This window comes from Rhinolophus sinicus, linkage group LG15, assembly GCF_036562045.2.
Source record: "Rhinolophus sinicus isolate RSC01 linkage group LG15, ASM3656204v1, whole genome shotgun sequence".
Classification (NCBI taxonomy): domain Eukaryota; kingdom Metazoa; phylum Chordata; class Mammalia; order Chiroptera; family Rhinolophidae; genus Rhinolophus; species Rhinolophus sinicus.
The window spans coordinates 41,322,838-41,347,262 of NC_133764.1; the positions used below are offsets into that span (position 1 = coordinate 41,322,838).

Below are 24,425 nucleotides of genomic sequence, written 5' to 3' on the forward strand. Positions count from 1 at the left end.
CCTACACGACGGGGCCACGGCACCACCACTGCGGGACCGCAGCTGGCCGGGCGTTTGGCACGGGTCTGCACACACTTGGGTCTCGGGTTTCTACCCCGCCCCCGCGTCGTACAGGCCATCGACGCGCTGCCGCCCTGTCCTCCTCCCGCGCGCCCCCTCCTCTCCGTGGCGTCCCAACCGTCCCGCCTCCCGGCCACGCGCCTCGGGCGCTCTGTGCCCCCGACGCGCGTCCTGCGCGGGTGCAGAGCCGTGAGCGGCGCGCTGGGCGGGGTTCCGGTGCGGGGCGGCCGACGGGGCGGAGACTCCGGCGGGCACCGCCCCCCAGCTGAGCCCGGACCCGGGCGGCTGACTCGCGGACTTCAGAGCCCGGGCGGCGGCGGCAGGCACGGCGGTCCACTCGGCTCCAGCGGCCGTGATGGGTGGGCAGCCGCGCCTGGTGCTCGGGGGTCGCGCGACGTGACCCACCCGGACTCCGAGCCCGGCCTGCCCAGCCGCGCGGATTGAGGGTCTGCTCGGTGGGCGCGCACGCGTGGCCGGCGCCGAGAGGGAGCCAGAGCATGCGGGGCGCGGCGCGGGTGGCCGGGGGGCGCGTGGGGCGGCGGTGGGCACGACCCCGCGTCCCAGGCCCCGGCCCGCCGCTGGCCATGCTGTTCGCGGTGCTGCTAGGAGGCGCGGGCGCGCAGTACTCGAGCGACCTGTGCAGCTGGAAGGGAAGGTGAGTCCGCGCGGCGCGACCCCGGCTCTGAGTCCGCGCCCCTCCCCTCGCTCCCCTCCCTCGGGCAGAGAGTGCGGGACTTGGGGGTCCCTTCTCCGACCGAGTGCCGTCTCCACCGCCTCCGCCCGGGTGCTAGAACAAAAGGTCCCTGGCCCGGACGACGCCCGGGGGAGGCGCGCCTGCATTGCTGCGGGTCAGTCCCGGCTGGGCAGCCCTCTCGCCCCGCGCCCTGCCGCGCCGGTCCCCACTCGGATCCCCGAGCGCCTTGGCCGCCGAGCCCGCGGGCGGAGGTCGGTCCTCAGACCCTTATCGGCCTTTCCCAGGGCCGGGAGGAGCCGGGCCTGCGTCCACAACCGGGCGGGAAGGGACGGTTGGGTCCGCGGGAGGGGGCGGCGGCTTCGGTGGACTGAGCGGGCCCTCGTGCCGAGGGCAATGCTGACCACGTCTGTGCAGGCAGAGACCTGTGCGCGGGGCGGGTTGCGGGCCTGGCCGAGCCCCCGAGCCCCCGCCCCCGCCCAGTGAAGGTCAGGCCGCCCTTGGCAGCGCGCGCGCTGGGCTGGGCGACCCCCCTTCACACCCCTCTGCTGTGGCAGCCAAGGACTTTTAAAAACTGAAGTGTGACTAGCAGAAAGGAGTGAAGTCACAAGTGTGTGCGGGCGGGGTGCCTGGGGACACAGCCACTCAGGATGAGAAACCGCCGTCCCCGAGGGCGCCCTCGGCCCCTCAGGCAGCTCGGGTTGGAGAAGCCAACCCTGTGCCGCGGAAATTGCCCATTCGGGAGTTTGCCCAGGGAGACGTGCATCTCCTTTGAACACGCTGAGCTGCGCTGTCCTTGGGTCTGGGTGTCGGGGTGTCCCCATGGAGCAGGGCCCCCAGACAAGCCCCTGGCCCTGTCTGAATGGAAGACGCAGCTGCAGACACCTCATGTGGGTGGGGTCACTGGGTTATTTTGAGTGAAGATGGTTTTCCGAGAAGGTTGGGGTTGTGCCAGTGTGCTGGGCTCTGCGTCAGCAGGGCAGCCGCCGGTCGTCGCGGCATTGGCAGACCTGTTCTCTGTGGACACTGGCGATCACCCCACTCCCTTCTCCCCGTTCCTAGCCCTCCTAGAGCAAAGCCCCCCCCCCAGCACCCTCCCTCCGTGCAGCAGAAATTCTGCTCACAGCAGAGCAGGGATGGAGGATCAGGAGGGGCAGATCGCAGCTCTGGGGGGGGGGGGGGCTGGCCTGGAGAATGCTGGCGCCAGCGGAGAGCTGGCTGGGAGCCTCTGACTCTGACACACTCTGCTGCGTGGGGCTGCCCTTTCCCCCATGCTAGTAATTAACTCTCTGCTTTGTAGCCTCTGCTGAATGTATCAGCGTACCCCCAAACTGAGGCCTTGGGGTGTCCTGCTTCAGCAGACCAAAAACAAACCCAGTCCCATCCACCCTATGAGCCTGAGTTTCCAGAGGAGGAGCTGACAGCCTCTCCAGGTTCTCAGACGACTGTGCTTGTGAGGGCTGTGAGTGAGGGCTGGTCAGTGGCCAGCCAGCACCTGGACCCAGCCGGTGTTTGCAGGGAGAAGAGGAGACCCTACACCTTCCCATTACTGTGCTGCCTCCTGTCTGCCTGGAGGAGCAGGGACACTTACCTGGCCCCTCTCCCTCCATCACTGCTAATGTACCCCCGTCCTGGGCTCCCCATAGCTGTCTTCCGCTTGCTCAGCCAGAAGGCCTAGCAGGCAGAGCCATTGGAGCTGTGGGCGGGCGCTGGAGGGGAGCCGGCAGGCCACATTCCTGCAGCGTGGCCCCCAGTTATCAGTGCCCTCAGGGCCTGTGCTGCTGTGCTGCTCACGTTTCTGAGTCTAAAGACAGCGCAGGGCAGGGCGGTGCCTGATGTGTGGCTGGATTCTGACCCCCTGATAGGGAGGGAGTTGCTCCTTACGACACTGGCCACTCAGCTGACAGGCTAAATTGTGGTCCTGACTGTTTCCAAGCAAGTACACAGGCGGTTTTGAAGCCGCTGGCCCTTGTGCAGGGCAGGACAGCACCCCGCCTTTCTTGGGCAGTGGTCATAAAGGTGGACCGCTCAGGGCAGGGCGCTGCAGGTGCCTCGTACCTGGGCTACCCACCTGCTACGTGGGGCGATGAGAGGAAAGTGCAGCCAGTGCAGCCGTAGGCCTTCATCTGCAGCGCTTCCTGACTTCAGTTGACAGGCGGCCATAGTTTCCTTCTGGTGACGCCGGCTTTGAGCCAGGCTGTCGTTTGAGTGGTGGGCTATGCTGTCACTGACCCCTTCAGAAAGTCAGTCCCATGTCAACTTAGAATTTGCCACTTTTTCCATAAAGCCGCTCCACAGGTGTGTCCATCTGGGGAGTGACACTTGCCTGATCTTTTGTAAGAAACATGCGTTATTTCAGTTTAAATCAATCTGAGTTTCCTCAGGCTGAGCAGAACCAGTTCCCTCCACTTGCTGTGGCTTCATCGCAACATCAGAAAACAGTCACCGTATTGTGTTGCTTGGTTAGCATGTCACCTGCACGTCCTGTGAAAACTGTAACACGCCATCCCCAATGACCAGGACAGACGTGCGGCATTTTTGCACCTCCAGCATTTTGCATAAATAGCAGTGTTTTTCGGGTTTGCTGGAACCTTAGAGGTGAGAGACGTCCCGACAGCCGGGAGCCCTTGACCTCATTCAGAGACCCAGCGAGCAAGTCCCAGGCAGAGGGGCCGCTGGTTCTGCTGGACTTAGTGTGTGTTTGTACAAATGGGGGGCCTCGCAGGTCATGCGTTGCGGGGCTCCTGGGAGCATTCCTGTGTGAGGTGCCTGACTGGACTCCTGCTCACTTTGCTGCTTTAGGGGAACGTGAGAAAGGACAAGCCCCCCTGTGGCAGGGAAGCCGTTAGTTAGAGGAGAAGTAACTGGTGCCTTACTTCTCACGTATCCACCTTCCTTGGTTCCTGCTCCTCTTTTAGTTGAATGACTTAGGAATAAATGGAGCCCGGTGCACCCCATAAGTTATATGTGGTCTTATGTGCAGGCTGGGGGACGGCAGGCCCCAGATATAGGTCCACTTCCGCCTGGGCAGCCATGTGCTGGCCACCTGTCCCCAGGAGGGTTTCCTCTGCCCCTGCCCGAGATGTGGGTGGAGGCTGGACCTCCCGACTTCCCCCTCCACTGTTCAGACGAAGGTGACTCAGTGAGGGCACCCAAAGCCTCTGCCATGGGTTCTCTACTCCCTTGACCCCAAGGACCCCTCCCCCACAGAGAGGGAAGTGAAGCCTTGAACAGGATGGTTTTTGTGGGAGAGAGAACGGATTGGTCTGGGCTGGGGCAAGTGTCCAGCTGCCCCTTGAGGCTGGAGACTGGAGAGGAGGGACACTGGTAGAGTTTGTTTTGGCTGCATAAGAGCAGAGCTGATTATAATGCTCTGTGGCAACCACTCACCATTCAGTCTAATGTTTTCACGCTGCACTGTAGTTTGCCCATCCCCACGTCTGTGCCAGAGGAGCATGTATGAGTTTTATTTGACTCTAATTTGTAAGTCTGTTCCTTGTGTGCGGCCCTGGTAGGCGTCTGAGGCTGGGCTGGCTGCTCATGACCCAGTGGGTTGTGGAGTGGGGAGTGGGGTGAGGACGTGTTCTCCTCCCTGACACCTCCCTCTGATGTGGGCGGCAGGATGACTGTGCAGCCTCAGCTGCAGCTGGCCGTTGTAGGAGAAGTGAGGTTTTTTTCGGGGCCCAGAGCGTGAGTCACCAACAGTAAATGCAAACCATATGGTCTGTGTTTTCTCTGCAGAAAGGGTTTCTGGTAGCACTCAGGCCAGGGCTCTGAGTGAAGCATTGTTTATTCCACATAAAAATCCTAAGAATGCGGGTGAACCTGTCTGAGATCTGATCAGAACCAAATTTCATGTAATAAAACCCTGAGCTGAAGCCGCTGGTTGAGTGCCAGGGCTGCTCGGTGGTTATGACGCAACTGTTAGCACAGGCTGACCTTTACATTAAGTTTTTGAGTTATCATTTTGGATGGTTTCAGTTTCTTAAAAACATAACGTAATGACTTCACGCAAGACCTGTGTCGCCAGGAGTGCAGCACAGCTCATTTTGTCCTATGGAGCACTGGTGAGGAATGCGATGAACTTGGTTCCCTAGAAACACCCCTTGGGAAGATGAGGTGTCTGCTCACCTTTGGCTTCTCTGAACATGCTCCCCATGTCTGTCCTCTGAAGAGGACCTCGACCTTACTTTCGGATCTTGCTTTGATGACATTTTGAGTTTGTTGTAGAGAATATGATCAGCAATGCAGGGTCTTCAGGTTTGCGGATAAATGAAAAGCAATCAAATCATTACCTTAAGGAAAACAAACACTGATGCTTAACGGGGAGGCACTGAAAGAAAACTCAGCCACAACCTCCAGCCCCCCAAATCGCGAGCATTCCCAACTGGTTCCTCAGCTACTCCCTGGAGAGGGTTGTTTGTTATATGTGCCTGCTGTCCCCATCCCGGCTGCAACCAGAGGCTGCATTCTTCCTGCTCAGTGGGAACCTGCCATCAGTTCCCAGCCCTTACCTGGTCATCCAGAACTTGGGTTGCTGCCTAAGTCCTGCTGGTGTTTCCTTGGTTGTAGTTTGGAAGACCCATCCTTTCCTTGGTTCTCACCTCCACTGCACCCATCCCCTCCCTGAGTTAGGGGAAACCCCAAGGGCAGGGGCACCTGATGCTGCAGCCGCAAAGGCCAGTAGGCACTGAGCCAGTGTCGAGGTGTCAAGAGGGTCTGGGAGCCAGATGCCACCTGCACTCATCAGAGCCCTGTCTCACCTTGACTCTGGAGCAGGTGCGCTGGAAGAAACTGGGTGGGGGCGGCTGGGAGGCTGCAGGACCTACGGTGGGTGAGGGGGTGCTCGGCGCCGGACTCGGGCAGGGAGCCCCTCCCTGGCGGTGCATACAAGTGGGGCCCTGGCTGACTGTGTCCCCTCCACAGCGGGCTGACGCACGAGGCCCACAGGAAGGAGGTGGAGCAGGTGTACCTGCGCTGCTCCTCCGGCACCGTGGAGTGGATGTACCCGACCGGGGCTCTCATCGTCAACCTGCGGCCCAACACCTTCACAGCCTCCCACCACCTCACCTTGTGCATCAAGCCCCTCAAGGACTCCTCAGGGGCCAATATTTATTTGGAAAAAACTGGAGAGCTGAAACTGCTGGTGCGGGACGGGGACCATGGGCCCGGCCAGGTGCGGTGTTTCGGCTTCGAGCAGGCCGGCCTGTTCGTGGAGGCCACGCCCCAGCACGACATCAGCAGGAGGACGACCGGCTTCCAGTACGAGCTGAGCAGCCGGAGAGCTGGCTCAGACCTGCACGCTCTGTCAGGTGAGTGGGGGGGGGGGAACGGGGAGCGCGGGGAGGCGGGAGCAGGGGGGGGGGAGCAGGGGAGGGAGAGGGGAAGGGGAGGGAGGAGCGGGGAGGGGGAACGAGGTGGGGAGGGGGGGGGCGGGGGGAGCGGGGGCAGGCTCCCTGGCCTCCGCGTCCTGCCTCCGTGTCCTGCTCATGTGCCAGGCTTCTCTGATTTTCTCCGGCCCTCCTCAGCATGGCCCCTGAAAACGCTCCTCAGGTGTGCACTGCAGACCTGGAGGGCCTGGTGAGGGGGACCATGGTCCCCTCCTGGGGGGGGCCCCCCCGCTGTGTGTTGTTGTGGGTGTCACACGTGTGGTGTCCCTTAGTGTTCTGGGTGTTTTGGACTTTGTGAACCAATGTCATCTCCCAGGAAGTGTGTTTGCAGAGGGTGACAAGTGTCCCCGAGAATGGCACAGGTCAGAGCAGAGCCAGGACAGGTCCTCGCTCCAACACGCTCGTCTTCCACAGACCAGCTATGTCTGCAATTTGAAGTGGGTGCTATTGCCATTCACACTGCCCAGCACTGCTCCTGCCACACCCCCTGGCCAGGTGTTTCTGGCCTGGCTGCAGCCCCTAGAAGTCACGTTGTGGGTGGGGCCTGAGGCTGACCCACGTCCCAGGTGCAGAGCTGTAACGTCCGAATCCTGGGCCCAGTCCCCTGTCTGGAAATATTTTGTGGGTGGGTGTCGGTAGGGCCTCTGCCGGTGTGGAGTGCAGACACCAGCAACGTGCCAGGAGCCCCTCTGCTGCAGCCCCGCCCCTGATGGGGCTGTGATGATCTGGGAACATGGGGGGGGTCTTTTGGGGGCCAAGGCTGTGCGTGCACAGGTGACGCTGGTGAGGGCTTTAGATTGGCATTCCTTTATCTTTGGAGGCGAGCAGACAGCGTTGCAGGGCTCTTTGTGGAGGCAGCGCTGGTCTCTGGAAGGTTCTGTGGGCTGAGACTGAAGAGGCACCCTTGGTCCCGAGAGCTCCCACACAGGCAGGTCTCGCCCCTTGTGCCTCAAGCAAGCGCCCTTTAGGGACACCCAGGCCAGGTTCCGCCCTCGCTCTGAGGCAGAGATGACATCGCAGTGTCCGAATGTGTAGGGTGGGGCCGCGGGCCTCCTGTGGCAACGTCTGGGTCAGTTCCCAGTCAGTTCTGGAGATAGTCAGGACCAAGATGCCTTGCGTGGGGCGGGGAGGTCGGGTTGTCCTGGGCACAGACTCCAGGAAGGCTGTTCCCTTGGTGACCAGCTGGGGTGATGGTAGGTGCAGGGAGGACTACGGCATGCATGCTGGGCCAGGCAGGGATGCTGTTAACACCCCCCAGTGCATAGGGTGCCCCAACATGGACAGTGACCTGGGCCCGTGTCAGCATAGGGTATCCCACACGGTAATGACTTGGTCCCACTGTTAGCAGTGCCAGGGTGGAAACACCTGCTGTGAGGTGTGGGTCATCCCCAAGAATAGTATAATCGCCACATTTTCATGAATAAAATATTTGATTGGGGGAAACCAGACCTGGTAGAATTTGGAAAGTAGAGTTTCCTCCTGAATATGAATCTGCATTTATTGTTCTGTGTTCTTGGCTCAGATCAGTTTTCAAAACTTTCAGTCTCAAACTAAACTGGTCTGTTAGAGAGCCTCAGCATAGAACTGTTGGAGTGGCACCCACCCCCCAGTATGCCTGCCCCCACCCTTCCACCTCCCCTTGCAGGACACCACCCCCCACTGTAACTCCCCCCTGCAAGACCCCACCCACAGCATGACTGCCCCGGGGGGGATCCCCCCCAATGTGACGCCCAAGGACCTCCTAGGACCTGAGTAAAACCTGACCACCAGTGGGGACAGTGGGTGGGAGATTTGGGAGAGGGGACCACACAGCCTTGATCTGTGGACGATAGAGGTAAACTTGAAACAAAAACAAACTCTGGAAAATCCCAGCCACCAAATCCCCCATTGCTGAGTGGAGCCCATGTTAGGAACCTGTGAACACTCCTTTTACTGATGAGAATGTTTGTCGGTCTTCAGGACGGTGGCCCGTTGGTCACTCGATCTCTCCTGGCTTGAGCGTCGTCCACGCTCGCCCTGTGAGCCTTACAGGTGCGTACCTGGGTACCTAGACGCCCCATTATGCAGGCGACAGTTTCTGGTGGAGAATCCACAGTGGTGCTTATAGTGCCCAGGTTCTCGCCTCCTCTGGGGACCCCAGGCCCATATATTCCCAGGCGGGGGCAGTGAGTGGGTTGGGAGAGGCCTGTGGAGTACAGGGAGGAGGCCCCACCTGATGGGGGTAGGTCATCTGGTGACTGCCTGGGCTCGCCACCCACCCCAGACACCTCCTAGGACCCCACATGGGCCGTGTGGCCGTGGCTGGACATTGAGCTGGCGGGCATGCCAGGATTTTCATGAGGGAAGTGCTGGGGGTCCCCTTGTTACCCCCAACGTATGCCTGCTCGGCCCTAGGGTATCTGCTTAAGTCTGGGGCCCTCAGAGAATGGCGCCCTACAGTCGGTGGGGTGTGTCTGTGGGCCCAGTGGCCCGGACCTGGGGCAGCTCAGACATGCAGCGACTGTCGGAAGTTGAGATGGGGACTCAGGTGCCCAGGGCTTTGGGAGCTGGGGCCAGAAATGGGCACAGGTGCCAGCCCTCCCAGTGGCCCAGCACCTCTCCTCCTGAGGGAGATGAGGGACAGCAGGGGTCTGGGGAGGCTGGTGTCCCTTCTGCTCGGGTGTTCTCCTTTCATCAGGGCTTGGGCCCCTAAGCCTTTAATGCCGAAGGAATGGGAATGTAATGTGGAATGTCGGTGCTGGCCATCTGGCAGCAGTGATGTCCCCGGGCCAGTCGCACTCTCAGATGGCAGCGAGCTCCCAGGTCTCTCCTGCTCTGGGCCTGGCTGTTGGTGTGCAAACTTCGGTGAAGCTGCACCCTGGTGCCAGGACTCAGAGGTGAGCACACACCTTTGGGCCTGGCAACGGTGCACCTTCCTGCTGGGGAGGTGGCCAGGCCTTCTCCCCACCGTGAGTCACACGTCCTAGTTTGTGCTGACGTGAGAGGAAGGAGGCTTGGCGGCTGGAGTCCTGGACGAGGGGAGTGCGAGTCTCTCCCGCGGCAGTGCAGTGCCCCCCGGGGTGTTCACAGTCAGCGCCTTGGCCTCCTGTCCGCTGTGTTGCATGATCAGCTTCCTTGATGAACCGAGGAAGCTGATCGCCCAGAACGGAGGGGCAGGCCACACTGACAGCTGCAGATGGGATGGGCGGGCGGTGGGAGATGACCCCAGTCCCGGATTTGGTTACCACACAGCAGGAGGGGTGGACCTGCCACCCCGTGCCCCCACCTCCTCCATGGGCCTTGCCAGGGCACCAGAGTAACATGGGCACCCCTTCCATAGGCACTGAAGATACCTGGCAGGACACGAAAGGCGGGGGTGCAGCAGGTGCCACTAACAGATGGAGGGGGCTCCAGGCCACGCCTGGAACAGGTGCTGAGGTCTGGTGGTGGAACCTGGTGGGGCTATTGGGCTGTCCAGCTGGGGTCCCAGTACACTCGGGATGGGCACCACCAGGACCCCCCATCACGCACTGGGCTGGGGGATGTGTTGGGGGTGGCCAGCAAGGGAGGGGGGGTCGCTCCGTCTGGTACTAGGGTGCAGAGGCAGACCCCCATCTCCTCACTTTGCCTGGGGTAGCCCAGTGGGCCCCAGATTCCCATCTGTTCTTTCACGCTTCTGGGGGCCGAGTAACAGGGGTTCACCAGCTTGGCCACAGCCATGCTCTAGGGTTTGGTGCTGGGGCTCCATGCGATGCCCACCCAGCATGACCCCGTTGGGCAGGAAAATGGGGAGGACAGCGGCATTTAGATCCATGGCTGGAAGAGACAGAAGGACGCAGGTTTGCGGGGCACCTGTGATGGTGGGGCAGTCTGGGGGCCCACAGTTTCTGATGGGTTTCATCACCTCGTCCCCTTTAAAACTCGCTCTGTTTGATGACCAGGGACAAATGATCCCTGGCGGTTGCCCAGTGGGTACCGAGCTCCTTGCTGGGGAGCCCTCAGGCATCTCCAAGTTTGGGCGTGGGCTTGATGGCCATCGGAGGGAGCAGCAAAGTTCAGAAGTGGAAAGAAACCTCATTATTTCCTGGAAACAGAAAAAGAGAGAATTTATTTTTCTGAGGATGGTTTATTTCCTGCACAGTGGCTTCTCCGGTCACTTTAATTATTGTGTAAGTTTTTTCATCTTACCCAGCTCCGACTTTTGGGGTGGAAGGGTGTGGCCTCCACCGGTTTCCTCACCAGGAAGAGGGAGGAAGGGAGGGCAGCAGGAGAGGAGGAGATGCTGGTGGCAGCTGCCCAGGCCGGCAGGTCATCTGGGGCCTGGAGTTCTGGGCATGTGGACGTTGTTGTGACCATTGGAGAACCTTAACCGGCAGTGCCAGCATGGTCTCAGCCAACACTGAAGCGTTCCAGCCTGGCTCCTCCCTTCTCTTCGCTTCCCATTAAAACTGCATCTACCACCTGTCACCAGCTGTCCCAGGCGGATGTCCTCATGCATGGTTGTCTTTGGAAATTGTGTGCGTCCACACGGTCACCCTTACGTGGGCATTCCCGCCCGCGGGTCCAGCGTCTGACCATCTGCACTCCCTCCCCCCATGCTGAGGGCCTGACGGGGTGCCAGTCTCCCCTTGCTCCCTCCTGCTTGCACCTGCTGTCCTCATCCAGGTCCCTGTGGTGGCCTCTGGCCGGTGTCCCTGACCCTGTTATTTTCTTCTTCATTCGGCTCATTTTATGCACATTCCAGAGTAATCTTCCTGGGACGTCCACACCCAGCCCTCCCCTCTCCCAGAACCAGGGCCAGAATTCCAACCAGCCCGTGGGCTGCCCCCTCCCTGTGTTCCCCATAAGGAAATGAGACTCGATGTGTCTGAAACCAGCGCATTCCACAGCCTTTATGAGCCCGACCGATTAATAATTGTTTCCAGATTGCTTCTCTTGGCGGCCACGGGCCGGATTTTCCACAAGGTGCCCTGCGCTTTGTAAAGCGCAGACTGTAAGAGCCACGGCTCAGAGTGGGGCTTTATTAGCTCAGCTGTCAACAGTGTCGGCTCTGTGAGGCCTCTGGTGGGAGGATCTGCAGGCTGCTGAGGTCCCCGGGCCACCTCTCTCCTCAGCCGTCAGCCGAGGTCCCAGGGCCCACGACACTCGACATTTGCAGGGGGCACAGCTCTAGTCTGGGTCTGACATGCCCAGGCCTAGGGTCCCTTCACTGGTGTGTGGCTGGGCCTCTGGGTGCTGCTCCCTAGCCTGACAGCTGGCTCAGAACCTGGCTTGCTTCTCAGACCTGGTGCGGACACTCAGCTCCCCCGCACCTGCGCGTGGCACACTGAAGGCCTGGTCCCCCGAGTGCCCCGGGGCTGCTCCGAGGGGACCCTGAAGGTGGGCTGTGGTCACTGTGGGCTGGGCTCACTCACTGACCTGCCTTCCCGCTGGGACAGCTGCTGGGGCTGCCCCCACCTGTAGAGGGACCCCAGGCTTCAGCTTCTGAGCCTGTGGGCACTGACGGGGCTGGCCAGGATGGGAAGACATGCCTCTGTACCCTGCCCCTCACACACAGGCCTGAATAAAATGCCACCTCTAAGTGTTGTACAAGCCCCTCAGAGATGGGCAATGCTGTGTGCCCCTTTGTCCTTACGCTCACCGTGCGGTGGCCTCTATCAGGCCCAGCGTGGGCAGCAGGTCCCCAGTGGGTGAGAGAGGAATGGGGGACCCACCAGTTAGCGACCCTCTTTTTAAGAGAGGCCTTGAGGATGGGGTCCATCCATGTGAGCAAAGGCCACAGGTGGGCCGCAGGTGAGGGATTTGGAGCTGGGAGGGGAGGCATCTGCTGCAGTGAGTGGCTGCACGGGCCTCAGCCACAGCCAGCAGGCTGGTCCTGTCCTGCTGCCACTCCTCTTCCTGATAACCTGATCGCATCCCAGGCGGTGGGCGAGCCAGTGAGTCAGGCGGTGCTGAGCTGCACAGTGTCGTGGCATCCACCCTGCCTGGGGCAGGACGACAGCCCAGGGCTCTAGACACTCAGGGCCACCAGACACCCTGTGCTGCCCTGGTCACCTGTGCAGACCTGTGCGTGGGGCCACACGGCCCACACACGTCCCGGCCTGGGAGGTGGCTCGGCATCCTCTGTCTTCCCTCCCTCCCAAGGCCCCCGCGTCACTGCTGCTCACGGTGGTCTGGGCAGCTCCTGGGTAGGTGACAGCTCGGCCCAGTTCAGGAGCTTTGAGGACAGCCAGCCATGTGTGCTGACAGCAATAGCTGCGTCCAGGCCCAGTGAGGGACACTGCATTGGGGCTTTTAGAACATGAAAGGGTCCAGGGGAGGCCTGTCTCCATATTTCATATGTAAGGTTTCTATTGAGTTAGGAGAATTTGTGCTAAAACCTAGAAACTCGAAACAGGTGAGGAGGAGGCCTTGAAATGTGCAATATAAGAGTCACAGAATAAAGTTGTATTTTCCCAAATCCACGGGGAGAATCGGAGCATCTGGCTCCTGGGGCAGTGGCCAGAGCCCCTGGTTTCTGTCTCCACCAGGCCTTTCTCTGGGCTGGAGGGTGAAGGGCTGGGGGAGGAGTTGTTTGTGTGAGGTGCGGTGTGGTTGGAGGGTTGGGGGAGGGTCTCAGGGAGTCTATGAACCCCGCTTGCTGCGAAAGAAAGGCTGCTGAGGTGTTGAGAGGCAATCACCTGGTCCAAAGGCCAGGTGGGTCTGGGGAAACGCCGTGCCGTGCCGTTGATCCAACTCGGACTCGCCGCTCCAGTGGCCCTCCAGTGGTCTTACGAGCATCCATTAGTTTAATGAGGGCCCAGTGGTCTTACCAGGGTCCCTCCCCTCTCTGGTCACTGATGACTTTCGAGTTCTGCTCTTGTTGGTCCTTCTAGGCAGTGCCTTGATACCCCTGTGGAATTGAGGTGGCAGGTGATGTGTGAGTGGGCGGCCCTGGCATTTTGGCGCGTGGCACAGAGGTCAGAGTGTGTGCCAGGTGGCTCTGGGACGGGCCGGTGGTAAGGGACGCGGCTTCTTCGCTCAGCTCAGGCCGGTTTGCATTGGAGCCGGCCCCAAAGAGTGATCTCCATGAGTTCAGTGGTTGCTCGGTGTTGGCACAGCTGCACTAACGAGCACAGTGGGGAGGAGCTCTCATTCAGGGCGCGCCTGGCCTGTGCTGTCAGGGTGGGCCCGGGATCCCCTGGGCTCAGTCCCCCAGCCAAGTGTTGTCTCTCCCGAGCCTTGGCTGGACGCGTGCGGCCACGTAGCGGAGGCTGACTGAGCCAGCCCCTGGGCGGGGTCTGTGCCAGCGCACGCGCCCTGGGCGGGCTCTATGCTTGCGCACGCGCCTTGGGCGGGGTTTGCCCGCGCGTCCACGGTCATGCGTGACTCAGCTCTACCCTGTTCTCTCCTCACAGCCCCCTGCCGCCCTTGCAGCGACACAGAGGTGCTCTTGGCGGTCTGCACCAGCGACTTCGGTGAGTGCTCGTGGTTCCCACCTCGGGGACGTGGGGAGGGAGCCCCACCTGGGCCTCGGAGAACCTTCTGGGCCTGGTACTAAACTCTCGGGGTGGGGTAGGAGACTGCTGACGACACTGGGCTTGGTGCCCCCTCCGTGCTGTCGCAGGGCTGTGCACCAGAGTGACTCCAGCCCAAGGGAAGGGACCTGTCTACCCACGGCAGGGAGAAGGTCTAAGGGAACTCGTGTTTAAGGTGACTGCTGGGCCTTTCCCATTTGCACGTGGGGTCACCGCTCAGGAAGCCTCACCTCAGAGCCCACCCTCCGCGGGTCCCACGGAGGTACAGCAGTGGGAGCTGGAGGCCTTGGTGGGGCCAAGGCTGAGGTCAGGGACTCAGCCGCCTGCTGTGACATTGGCACAGATACGCTCTAGGTAAAGGATGGAGGCCCTGGCCAGAGTTGCTGCCGTGGGGCTGGCCGGCGGAACTTGGAGCCCTGGGGTAGGGGGCGGTTACCGGTTGGGCGAGGTGCCGGCTTCCTCCTGCTGTCCGCCGCTGCGCGTCTCCCATGTTGGTCCAGACCCTGTGCATCCGCTGTGCTTACTGGTTGGTGTTGCTCTAACTTGCGAAGCTGATGCCCCTTGTGGTCACCTCTTCTGTGTTCTCCGGCTTGTGTGGCTGACCCATGGTGGAAACATGTCTCTGCCCCGACCAGTCCCGACAGCCTTGTGCTCGTGAATTGTGCTTTTTAATGAGAGGTTCTGGAATGCAGAGTTCAGGGGCAGCTCCCGTTCGCTTGCCTGTCTGCTGCCAGGACGCACGCCGTTAGCGTAGCTCCCCTGCTGACCTCGCTGACCGGTTCCCTTCCCTCCCTAGTCGTTCGAGGCGCCATCCAGGCTGTCACCCACGACCCGGAGCGGCAGGAGTCGGCCATCCACCTGCAGGTGAGCCGGCTCTACCGGCAGAAGAGCAGCGTGTTCCGCCCAGCGCCCGGGGGCGGCTGGCGGGGCCGCATCACCACGCTGCTGGAGTGCGGTGTGAGGCCCGGGCGCGGCGAGTTCCTCTTCGCCGGCCACATGCACTTTGGGGAGGCACGGCTTGGCTGCGCCCCGCGCTTCGAGGACTTCCAAAGGATGTACAGGGACGCGGAGGAGAGGGGACTGAACCCCTGCGAGATGGGTGTGGAGTGACCGCGGGGCGGGTGACCACCGAGTAGGACCGCTTGGGGTCCCTGCCAAGGACACCCTGACTGATTAGAAATGCTGTAAAATGCAAACTAAGTTATTATATTTTTTTTAAAAAAGAAATGTCCAAAGGAAGCACTCCCGTGTCTTAAAACGCCTCCGTGCACCATTTCTCGCTGTTTTTCAGAAGCATCAGAGGTCTTTGCACTTGCTGGGGTCAGGGGTGAAGGGCAGGGCCCTAGGCCTTGTGCAGAGCTTGGGTGTAGTTCCAAGCTGTTTCTTACCATGCAAATTTATGGAGCCAAATACTTAGGTTTTCTTCATTTTGTTTCTGCTTTTTAAAGAATGTGGTACTTGTTTGGGGCTGCAGGCTGTCTCTTTCCAGGGAATAAAGACCAGGTCCTGATGGGGCGGCCACAGGGCTGCTCCTGGGGTCAGCATGTGGAGGGGGCCCCAACAGCCCTGGCGTTCAGGCCCTTCCGCATGGGGCTACCTGGAAACGTGCAGGTCCCTCTGTGCTCCAGGAAAGGCCACAAGCGGTGCACCCTCCTCTTTCCTGTCAGCCCCATCCTCCCCTTGACCCCAGCTTCTCCCAAATGCCTGACCCCACGGCACATCTCTGGACACCGAGGGCTGGTCTGCTCCGGACTCAGGGACCCCATATCCTCAAGGATGAGTTAGTGTCCCGTGGCTGCCGTCACAAATGAACACAAATCGGGCTTCAAGAAGACATTTGTCCTGTCATGCCCTGGAGGCTTGAAGTCCAGGCATCGCAGGGCCACGCTCGCTCCGAGGCTCCAGGTTCGGTCCTCCTGCCTCTTCCAGCTCCTGGGGGCTGCCAACAATCCTTGGCACCCCCCGTGCAGTCTCCGCCACCGTTGTCACGGCCCTCTTCCCTCTGTGTGTCCTGTGTCCAAATTCCCCCACTGACCTCAACTTGACTGCATCTGCAAAGACCTGTTTCCAGATAAGTTCACATTCACAGTTCCAGGCAGATATGAATTTAATTTGGGGGGACACTCAGGTGTCAAATAAGCAGACCCGAGTCTGTCATGTATGACTCGGGTGATTTCTCCCAAGCAGGTGCTGAGACCGAAAGGTGACCTGCGAGAGGCCCACGCTGGTCAGTGAGCATCACGCCAGCTGCACCGAAGACTCAGGCACATCGTGTGGCCACGGCAGGTGTTGTGTGCCGGCTCAGGTGTGTGCTGACTCAGGTGAATCCTGGCTCAGGTGTGCTCTGGCACAGGTCTGGGAGCTCCTGCGGTCACAACAAAGCAGGTGCTTAACACCTGCACGACAAGAAGCAGGACCTTGACCTGAAGCAGCTGGTGGGTGAGGTACCCGTCCTACTGGGGCTAATAGTTGTGCTGCTTTGTGCTGGGAGGACAGGAGACGCAGCTGGCTCCCCGTGGGGAGGGCTGACCTGCTCCTGGGTTTCTGCTTTGCTGTTTTCTGCTGCCTCCACCCTGTTGACTGGCACCCAGGAGGCCCTGAGTGAAAGGCCCCCAGGGCAGCAGAGGCTGCAGAACCAGAATGTCAGGTTTCGGTTTCGGGCTGGAGTTCCTGTGACATCAGTGCAGGGATGTGGGATCTGCTGGCACCTGGTGTGCTGACATCAGAGCTGGACAACAGCACTCCCTCCAGGTGAGGCTAAGCTTTTTAGGAAGCACCATGGGCAGCAGCCCACCTGGAGGTGGAGGCTTGTTGGTGGGCGTCTGCAGGGAGAGCAGGGCTCCCCACACAGGTGAAGGAGTGTCTGTCTGGGCCCTCCCTGGCCACTGGCCATCGAGGGACCAGCCCTGCAGGTAGGTGGGTGTTCTCCATGGCCCGTGAGCTCAGTGCCTAGCAGAGCCGGCCCAGGCTGCTCAGTGTTGGGGCGGGGGGTGGTGGAAGGGTCACCATTTCCAAGGGACACAGCCCCTATGTGTGTGCCCTCTGCCCAGAGCCTCACGTGGGCATCTGGGCCACTAGACACCTCAGCCTGCTCTCAGGCCAGACTCCTGCCCTTCCACATCTGTTGGCGGGGAAGGCCCCACACCATGGATCCCTGAGCGAGCAGGCCCTTGGGGGGCCTCTCTTCACACCCTGGGCCTTGTTTCCACATTCTGGTACCTGCCTGGAGATGGGATATACCACAGGTGTGGGGGCCCACGTGCTCAGCTGGGGTCTGGCCAGTGACCACACCCACCCCTGTGGCCAGTTGGGACCCAGGGCAACCAGAAGACTGCTGAGTGTGGGTGTCCCTGTCCTGGGCTCTGGTGGGGAGCTGGCCTCCAGGTGAGGGCTCCCAGCCCACGTGCCCTGTCAGCCCTGGGAGCTTTGCTTCTTTGCTGGGGAAGAATTGGGGTCTTTGAGTCCGAGTCTCCCGTGGGTCTGTCCTCCCGCTCCTGCACGGGGACCCTGCCCTCTGCACGAGATCATACTGGTGTGAGGGGACAGGGTGGGGGCGGAGGTGCAATTTGAGCCAGGCCTTGCGAGGGGGGGAGGAGGTCAGGACTGGTGTTTGGGAGGAACAGATGAGCCTGCAGTGCCTGGGGAAGGGGTGGGCAGTGCACGAGTGACTCACACAAAGTCTGCGTAAGAAAGCAAGTGCTTGGCCCTGGGAGGGTGAGATGGGGCTCCTGCTCACAGCGTGCGGTGCTGTGATTCCTGCCTGGTGGCCATGTTTCTGTGGATGTGGTCCATGTCTTGTCTGTCAGCTGATCAGGGCCTGTACCCACTGTGGGTAGCAGAATGATGGCCCCCAAAGGTGTCCTCATCCTGACCGTGGGACCTGTGAATATATTACTCTTCATAGCAAGGGGAGGGAGAGCTGCCAATCAGATGGGGAGACTATTGGATCATTGGTGGCCTGTCATCATCATCACAGGGGTCCTTAAGAGTGGAAGAGGGAGGCAGGAGACGGAGGCAGGAGAGAGAGACAGAGGCGCAGCGAGAGGACCAGGCCTGAAGCTGTGCAGATGCGGGTAGTGCAGCCCAAGGGAATGCTGGCATCTCGGGGACGGAGACCCGGGCAGAGAAGGGTTTCTGCCTGAGGCCTGGGAAGCCCATCTGGTAGCATGGTTGGCTCTTGGTGTTTGTCAGGATGGCAATTTTTGGGCCACCTTTAAGGTCCAAGTGTGGGAGTTTCAACGGCCTCATGAAAAAATGAAAAGAAAATAAGAACAATTGAAACAAACTCCCTGGAGCTTTTGAGCAGACACTTGCTGGGCCGCAGGCCGCTGTGGGCGATCTTGGCTGGGAGTGACCCTCTCGAGACCCTGGCGTTCCCAGAGCTGGATGGAAAGGGCGCTGTGTGTGACAGTGTGGCTTTGGTCATTGTCCTGAGGCCCTGAGCTGAGAGCCATCAGCAACCCCAGGGTCCCCATCCCCCCGGGTGGAAGATGAAGACGTCAGGTTGGGGAGAAGCTGGAACCCCCTTGTGGGTGGTTTGTGAGCCTAATGCCTGCGCCACTTGGAACACTTGCACGGTCCTGGAACACTTACCAGTACCGAGAGCTGGCGCCTTGTCGGGATGGAGAGGGTCAGGGCCGGGCGGCTGTGCTGGGCTGGGGACAGGTATGCACGGCTGAGACCTGTTCACCGAGATGTGGTGGGGCCTCAAGAGGTGGGCCGGACACCCCACACCCCATGCTCCTGTGTTGGTCACCCCATTCCAGGGCAGGGTCAGTGGGGAGGTGGACAGTGAGCCCTCCGCCACCCACAGCGTTGGCATGGGCCCATTGTCCATGGGTGCCTGGAAGCTCCGGGCAGCTCAGAGCCTGGAGGTGGCACCTCCAGCCTTCCGTAAAAGTTGGAGAGGCCAAGGTGACCCAGGAAATGTGGTGCAGGGGCCACAGTTCTGCTTCTGCCAAATTCAGGGCTGAGAAGGACTCCTGGAGTAGGACTGGGGATACCCTGTGACCTTATCAGGGCCCAGGCCAGTGGGGGGCTCTAGGGATGCTGTTGGTGGGGTCCCCTCTGTTTCCATCTTTCCTCTTGGGGCCACCTCGGCTGGTGTGAGGGTCTGTTGGCATACAGAGGTGTTCATCAGATGCCCCTCCCCCAATCCTCCAGCCCAGCCTGAAGACACATGCCCCCACCCCATCCCCGGTGGCCCAGGTAGGAGAGTGAGGTCCCATAACTGGTGACACGAGACGTCTGAGCGTGAGGAGTGCCCAGGGGAGTGCAGTATAAAATTTCTCCCCAGCCCTGGTTTTCTTCCTATGCTGTCACCTGCTGCCCCTCCAGGGAGCCACGTGGAGAATGAGGAATGTTCCAGGTGGGCTCAGCTGTGCAGAAGCCCCCAGACGGGGTGAGAAGTGGGCAGGGGCAGCGTCAGGCGCTAGGACAGAAGGTCGGATGGTGGCAGCTCGGGCAGCCGTGAGGTTGGGGGGTCCTGTGCCAGGCTGACCAGAGCAGAGAAGGGACAGGGAGACACTGAGAATTTTAAAACTAGGACTTTGTAATTTCAAACAACCCATGAAAAACCTGCCATGAAAGCAAAGTTTGAAAAGCCAGAAAAGTAAAAAATAAAAAGAAAACAGCCGTCGGCCCATCACTGAGATTAAGGAAGTTTGCACCTGGCTATACCATGTCTGGGCACCGGTGATGGGACCCTCTCTTGCTTCCTTGGGAGGTCTTCCGAACAGGGATCTGAGTGACAAAGCTGGCGTTTGGGAAGCAGGATGAGGCCAGTCGGGGCTGCAGCCCCCTCCTTCCCCAACTGTACCTCCCAAACTTCGTTTGTGCAAATGGAATCTGCTATGAGCGGCTGAACCCCTAGTGCCTGGCATGCCCCAGGGACCCACATTCTGCCGTATGGCACAACCACCCAGTGAGACGTGCGCTGTTGTCACCTCATTTATAAGTGAAGAAGCCACAGCAGAGGGTGAGCTGCAAGGCCAAGTCCACACAGCTGAGGGAGTAGCAGCTCAGGGTTCCAAACAGTTATACCTGATGGGGTGACGGGTCCTGAGCGACACTTTAATAACCATGCAGGTCCCCCTCAGTGAGTTTCAGGTGAGGTGCCCCAGGTCCCAGATTCCTGGGCAGCTCAGAGGAAGATGGGCTGTCCTGGCCGGTGGGCCCAACTGTGCTTGTGGGGTCAAGTGGCCCCTTTCCAGAGGTCCCTGATCTACCAGCTAGAGCTGACAGAAGAGGGTGCGTTTGTCCTGTGGCTGCGCCTTGCAGAGCCCTGAGGGCTGCTCACAGCCAAGCTGGGGGCCAGGAAGAAAGGTCCGTCTCAGACCTAGTGGGGCCTCCCTTCTGCAGAACAGGAAACCGGGCGGTCAGCCCAGGGCTTGTAGGGACAATGACCATCACGGGGCTGGGTCCTGCCGCGTGCTCTGGGACCTCCGACTGGTGGAGGACTTGGGCAGACCCCTCGCCCCTACGGCCTCCGTCCTCCCCTGCAGTGTCTGTCCTGCCCCAACCCTAGCCAGACACCGTGGGCCGCTCTGCACACATCTGGCCAAGTACAGCAGGCCACGCGCGTGGTGTCACCGCCCAGGAATGCAGGAAGACGGTCTGGGGTCCTGGCACGGAGGCGTGGCGGTGCACCAAGAATGTGCCTCGCGCGAAGATAATTATGCGTTTGGGGGATACGCACAGTAAGCCCCGGGGAATCACCAGCGCTGTGTTTTACTGAGACCTGAGGCGGCAGCCAAGTGCCACAGCTGGCAGGGCGTCTCTCCCTTCAGGCTGGCGCCCACCCCCCACCCCCCAAGCAAGACTGTCCCCCAGGGGACTGACTAGGCATCCGCCCAGGGCCCAAGTGTACGTGGGAGTGGGGTGGGCATGACGTGGCCCCCACTGCAGCCCCTCCCCAGTTGGCAGAGGAAGGAGGGGGCGTGGCGTAGGGAGGAGGCCAGAGCGGCCCAACAGGGAGAGACGTGCACTTCATAACTTGTGCTCCGTCGGGGAAATGCCGGCCGGCCGCCCCTGTCAGGGAACTTGGAAATCACAGGCGAGCGAGCATCAGGCCTTAATTCCACTCAGAGCTGACGCCGCCCGCTGTCCGGTGAATTTCTTCCATAGTTGCTTACGCGGTACATCCCGGTCCGCGTGGGGTATGCGTGGCGCGCTCTCACGTACCAGGGTCACGTGTGCATGGAACACGTTCTATTGTGAAATAACCCAACATCTACCATCTTGACCGCAGTGAAGTGCCAACTCGGTGACATTAAGCAGTCACTGTGGCCGTCACCACTGCCATCTCCAGGACTTGCTCACTATGGGGACAGAGTCCCAGAGAGCAGTTTCCAGGCTCTCGGGTGGAGAGGTGCTGGCTCTGGTAGTGAGTGACCATCAACTATGATTGGTTGGCCATCAGCTGTAACCGGTTAGCCAATTGGCTACTGATGTAGCTACGGGGCTGTGTTGATTGGTTGGGTGGTTGGCAGTCAGAGAAGTGAGTGGCGGACCACGGATTGTCTGGCTAGTACTACGTGTGTCTCGCTGGCAGCCAGAGAGACTATAGTGGTGTGACTGCGCTACCTATGGCTCCGTGGGTGTTCCTTTTTGGCCTCACCATGTCCTGTGTTCTTATGTGGGGAGCGGGACCAGAGGCCCTGCAGGCCGCCCCTCAGACACTCACCTTCCCAGACTGGACCTCCCCCTCTGAACACGGATCCCTCCCACCCCTGCCCTGGCGCACACCGTCTGCTGTCTGTATCTGATTTTCTCTTCTGGGGACCTCGTATGAGCAGACTGGTGCAGCACTTGCCCTCTGTGACTGGCTTTCACTCAGCATGGCTTCCTCCAGGCCCATCCATGTTACAGCAGGTGTCAGGATTCCTCGCGTTTTAAGGCTGAGTGGACGGGCCACGCTTTGTCGTTTCTGTGTCCGTGGACACTCGAGCTATTTCCATTTTTGGTGATTGTGAATGATGATGCTGAGAATGCGGTGTGCAAATGCAATGTATTCTTTTGTTCAAAACAGAACAACACACGTTTACTGCCTCCCACAGGATCCCCCTTTTGCTGATGAAAGCCACAGACTCAGCTCTGGGTGCTGGTGCGGGTCTCCAGCCCAAGTTGTCCCGTCCTCAGCGCTCACCTTTGGCGATCAGGGCCTCTCCAGCCTTGCCATTCCAAGTCATTTCTTTTCTCCGACAACAAATGAGGGGGCACATCAGCGTCTCTCAGTGCAGGCAGGGTGGGGTGGGTTGGGAGGGGATGCCGCCTCTGTCCTCATGCACTTTGGGCCCAAGACCCACCTGCCGGAGTTTCCCTCCTCCTCTGACATTTTCTGGGCTGCTGAATAGCGGACGGTGAGACGAGAAGATGAAGGTCGACTGCTGTGCTGGGGGCTCGGGGACAAAAGGGGGTAGGATGCAGGATACGACTCCTGGGAAGAGCCACTTGGCGGGTGGATCAAGGCTGGTCCACAGGCACCAGTTTTGTTTCCGCAGCATCTGCACCCGTGGGCAGCAAGTTCTTGATGGGGTTGGAGTCTGTGTTGTGAGACTCATGTCTTTCTTCTCATTGGAAGGGTGTGGCCAGGCAGAGTGCTGAAGTGACAGTAGCCGGAGGCTAGCCCAGTGGGACAGCAGGCAGACACTGGAGTGGGCTGGAGGGAGGGTTGCAGGACAGCTTTGGGGATGGGCCCCAGGCTCTGCATCTGTGGAGGGTGCTCTGTGGGCTGGGGGCCGGGGACCCTGGAGTCCAGACCCTCCCCAGGGCCCGTCCCTGAGGTCACTGAGACTCAAAGGTGCTCTGGAGGAACATGTGTGGACCCTCAGAGGGGTCCTCTCCCCACCCTATGGGATGCTGAAACCTGGCCCCGGTGTCACTGGCATGTGTGGGTGTGTGCAGACATATACAGGCGTGCAGGTGTGTGCAGGCACGTGCTGGTGTATTTAGAGGTGCACAGGTGCGTGCAAGTATGTGCAGGAGTGTGCTGACATGTGCAGGCATATATGAGCATGTGTCGACATGTGCTGATATGTGTAGACATATGCAGCTATGTGGGTGTGTTCAGGCATGTGCTGGCATGTGCGGGTATGTGCTGACATGTGCAAGCATGTCTGGGCGTGTGCTGACCTGTGCAGGAGTGTGCAGGTATGTGCGGGCTGTGTGAATCTCCAGTAATGCCGACACTGTGTCCACAGGACGTGGCTGGGTCTGCCCTGAGTTAGGGGGTGTGGGACTGCCCCTCTACCTACTTTTGATTTTGAGGGACTTGTTTTTTTAAAACCACAAAATGCCTTTTGTTCTACTTATTAAAATAATCGTGAAAGTGCCTGTTGTTCCCCACCCAGGAGGGTGTATCTAATCTTCCACGTAGATCATTTTTCCACTTATTTACACACAGATACATTTCCAGGCCTTTCAAAATCAGGATTACATGATTTATACTGTTTTCTGGCTTGATTTTTAAAATGTAATGTCTTGCCGACAGGATACTGATGGTTGCATTGGACTTTATTGACTGTGATTTAGGGGTTAAATCTCCTTTTTCCTGGCATTTTAAACAAACTCCCAGAAGGGTCAGCCCAGGGTGTGGACAGACAGAAGCTGGTGCCTGAGTGACAAGGACGTGGTCCTGGCACCTAGGTCCAGCCTGCTGGTCACACGGGTTCCCAGGTCACACTGCCACTGGGTCAGGCAGGGACTTTGTTGCCATGGCAGCTTCCAGAGGCCCCTTAGCAGCCTCTAAGATGCAAAGCTGGCTCCTGGTCTGCGGGAAGGGTCTGTGAGGGAGTGGGTTGAGAACACGGCTCACGAGCTCCCTTCATCGCACGTGACGTTGGCGCCCAGCCCCAGCCAGGTTCTCTCTTCAGCCTCGTCTGCCAGAGTCCCCTCCACTTCACGGCCACAGCCTCTGTCCAAGTGTGGACAAGAGCCTGCACCCCACCCCAAACTTCCATTAATAGAAAGAATAAAAACAATCAGAGAACACACACGAATCCCATCTCACTGCACCCTGAGAGGTCGTGGTGGCTGATCTTTGTGACCTCAGGGTTGAGGACTGAGGTGGGGGTCTGTGTGGCAGGGCCACAGGGGAGCAGGAGCTGTGTGACAGGGACTCCAGGATGTGAGGGCTATGGTCATTACCAGGCTGAGGGCCCGGGTTCTGACCCCTGTGATGACAGTCACTAGCTACTGTCATCCATGTAGACCCTCAGAGGGGCCCGTGACAGCCCCTTCAGCCCACCTGCTCCATGCTGAGGGACTTGCCGTCTCCCTCCCGGCCGCTCCGGACCTGGGCATCCTGGGCCCGAGACTTTTCAAACCCCAGCAGGCCCGTCTTTGAGGCCAGTCTGCCCACGGCTTCATGCCGGCTGCTCACTTTGAAACCCAAGAAGTCTGATGATAACATCGCCAGGGACAGAGCTGGGTCTGCTGCTAATTACCATGTGACATTCTGGCTGAGCCCAGCGTGGGGGGACCATAAAAAGCTTATTCATGTGGACCAGAACAGCTTCAAATGCGGCCCCGTGTGGGCAGCCTGTCCCCGCCTTAGGCCGCCTGCTGGGTGTCCGTGGTTGGCGCAGAGGGAGAAGCTGGTTGAGGTTAAACAGATGGACATTCATGGAGCTGGGCGTGGAGCCCGTCCCTGCAGAGGGGGCTGGTCCGGCGCCGTCTGCCCTGTGGCAGCCAGGAGCCTCGGGCGCCTGGAAGGGTGTGCGACCCCATGTGTGGGGGCCCCCGGAGGGGTCCATGCCTCCTCCAGCCCCTCCTCCCCGGGCTGCAGGG

The 24,425-nt window shown here is 60.0% G+C and overlaps 1 protein-coding gene across 1 annotated transcript; it reads left to right on the forward strand.

The window, feature by feature from the left end:
* The first annotated feature begins 361 nt into the window (after positions 1–361).
* On the forward strand, positions 362–14,876 carry METRNL (meteorin like, glial cell differentiation regulator). The gene is made up of 4 exons (XM_019735483.2): positions 362–715; positions 5,678–6,063; positions 13,518–13,577; positions 14,434–14,876. The coding sequence occupies exons 1-4, from the start codon at positions 558–560 to the stop codon at positions 14,745–14,747; spliced, it is 918 nt and encodes a 305-aa protein (XP_019591042.2). The 5' UTR covers positions 362–557; the 3' UTR covers positions 14,748–14,876.
* The last annotated feature ends 9,549 nt before the right edge of the window (positions 14,877–24,425 follow it).